Raw genomic sequence first — 2,285 nt, 5'->3', positions numbered from 1 at the left:
GTAAATATATTATTATTAGTCGAAAATGTTTTCTGACCACATGATGTATTGTTTTTTTGTTATTTTTTTAATTTGCAAAGAAGTTTTTAACGTTGTGATTAATTTTAAAATATTTGTACATTACAAAAAATAGCATAACTTATTTTAAGGTCACCTTATAATAGGTATATTGTATATTAATTTAAACCGTGTGTCTGTTCCTCTAACATTTCTTTTGATTTCACACTTCATTAAATAAGTACTTTGGGATACTTTCACTTAAAATTTATTATCAGGTAAATTATATACGTCTAGCTCACAGATGGGTTCGTATAGCAAAAAATAAACACGAGTAAAAGTGAATCGATAAACAAATGAAAGTCTTTCAGATCTTAAAACGTGATTGATTTTATATTCTTAAAATGGTTGTCTTTTCACTATTCAAAAAAAACAACAAATAAATAAACATAACATAGGCAATTTCACCTTAATGTTGTTTTTCTGTTACTTTTTCTGATGGCTCTTTATTAACATTTAAGAAAATTCAATAAAAATTTGAGTTCCCGGAAATTAAAATCCTCTAGGGCTGTTTTATTTTCTTAATGGTACTGCCTGTATATAGAGAAACATACGTATCGTTCTTGAGAAAAACAAACAAAACAGCGTTTTCGTACGATAATTCCTGTTCAGAACATTACTGAGATTTTCAACGTATTTGATAATCTGTCTTTGTACTGATTCTCATTTTTCTTATAGAAACGCATTATAATTAGACTGCTAATGTCTACCAACAATAAATTTTGTACTTAAATATGAAGTTTAGATATATAATATGGAAGTAACTATTAAAAAATATAAATGACATTGTGATTCGTACTATAGATTACTATGACAGCTTGTTCTATGAACAATATGAATAGTCTTTGTACTATATAGAATTGTTAAATAAGTTCGAATCATATATTTCATAAGATCTTTTTTTGTTAAAAAATATACTAACTAGTTGTGCAAACTGTACTGTTTGTTCCATTTAATCGGAGGCTGTGTTAGTTTTGCTCATTATTACATTTTTAGGTTTATTCTTCAGTGGCGGACAACAGCTGTTATGAACTTACACTAATGGGTTTTCAACTTCAAGGAAAACTGTTTTTCCAAATTAATGTTTATTGTTTTTCTATCTGAACATTCTGCAAATATTTGCTTTTGTGACCAAGGTAAGTCTATATCGTTTTTCATGGAAAAATATACAATTGAACATTAATGAGTCGTAATTATTCGAATGTGATAGAAATGAATTATTGTTCTTTGTTTCTAATTTAATGCAGATATATATATATATATAAATATGTATATGCACTTAATGGTCTCGCTATATACCAAATGATACAAAATGTTATGAAGATGCCTTGAAGATACGGGTACCTTTTTATATTTAGTGATTTTTATTAATCAGGTTTCTGTATTTGACATGACTGAATACGCAAGCATTTATTTGTTATTTGTTAATTCTTTTAAGAAAAATCTAACTGTATTAAATTTCCAGGAGATCCAACTTCTAGCAAAATATCTGTATTAAAAGTAAACTGCTATTGTGTACAACAAGGGTAAAAATAATATTAGCAATTACTTGATTTCAAATTCAAGATTATCAAATATCTTTTTATTATAAATTCATTTTGTAATTCTATAATAATTCCTTCGAGCACACAAATATAATTAAAACATATGTTGAGCAACAAATTTCAGCCCTTGGATTCTGCAGATGAGGAACTATTGGAGGGAAGGAAAACAAAAGAGTCAGGGAAGGATGTGGATGATAAGACAGTTATAGTTATAGGTGATTCCTTGACAAGGCATGCGGATAGAATACTCTGTGGAGTAAGTAGGGAGAAAAGAATCAGATTATGCTACCCAGGGGCACAGAGGAGGATGTAACTGACAGAGCAAGAAATATAATAAAGGAGGTTAGCAGAGATGTAGTTTTTGTGGTAAGTATAAGGGTTAATGATGTAGGGAAAGGTAGGTCAGAGGAGCTAATTAATATGTACAAGGGCTTGATAAAGGCATTGAAAGAAAAATCAATAACTTAATTTTGTCAGGGATACTGCCCATAATCAACTGTGGGGATAAAGTTATAAATAGGTCACTAGGGCTAAATGCTAGGCTTAGGTTAGTATGTAAGATTGAACAGATTGGCTGATTGTACTTGTGGGATCAGTTCATTAGAAGAAGAGAGCTTTTTGAAATGAATGGTTTACATTTCAATAGACTAGGGGCTGGCTTGATTGCTAAGGTAATTAACTCAG

The 2,285-nt window shown here is 29.4% G+C and overlaps 1 protein-coding gene across 1 annotated transcript in view; it reads left to right on the top strand.

Annotated features, from left to right (window-relative positions):
* Positions 1-1,103, top strand: part of LOC111085077 — a 51,269-nt gene extending 50,166 nt beyond the window's left edge. Inside the window, exon 4 of the mRNA XM_022382195.1 lies at positions 1,054-1,103. Coding sequence (XP_022237903.1) covers positions 1,054-1,088 — 35 coding nt within the window. The 3' untranslated portion in view covers positions 1,089-1,103. The remainder of the gene's footprint in view (positions 1-1,053) is intronic.
* The last annotated feature ends 1,182 nt before the right edge of the window (positions 1,104-2,285 follow it).

This window comes from Limulus polyphemus, unplaced genomic scaffold (genome assembly GCF_000517525.1).
Source record: "Limulus polyphemus unplaced genomic scaffold, Limulus_polyphemus-2.1.2 Scaffold228, whole genome shotgun sequence".
In the NCBI taxonomy this organism is placed as follows: Eukaryota; Metazoa; Arthropoda; class Merostomata; order Xiphosura; family Limulidae; genus Limulus; species Limulus polyphemus.
The sequence above is the reverse complement of the archived record's forward strand: the minus strand, read 5'-3'. Positions and strand labels throughout refer to the sequence as shown.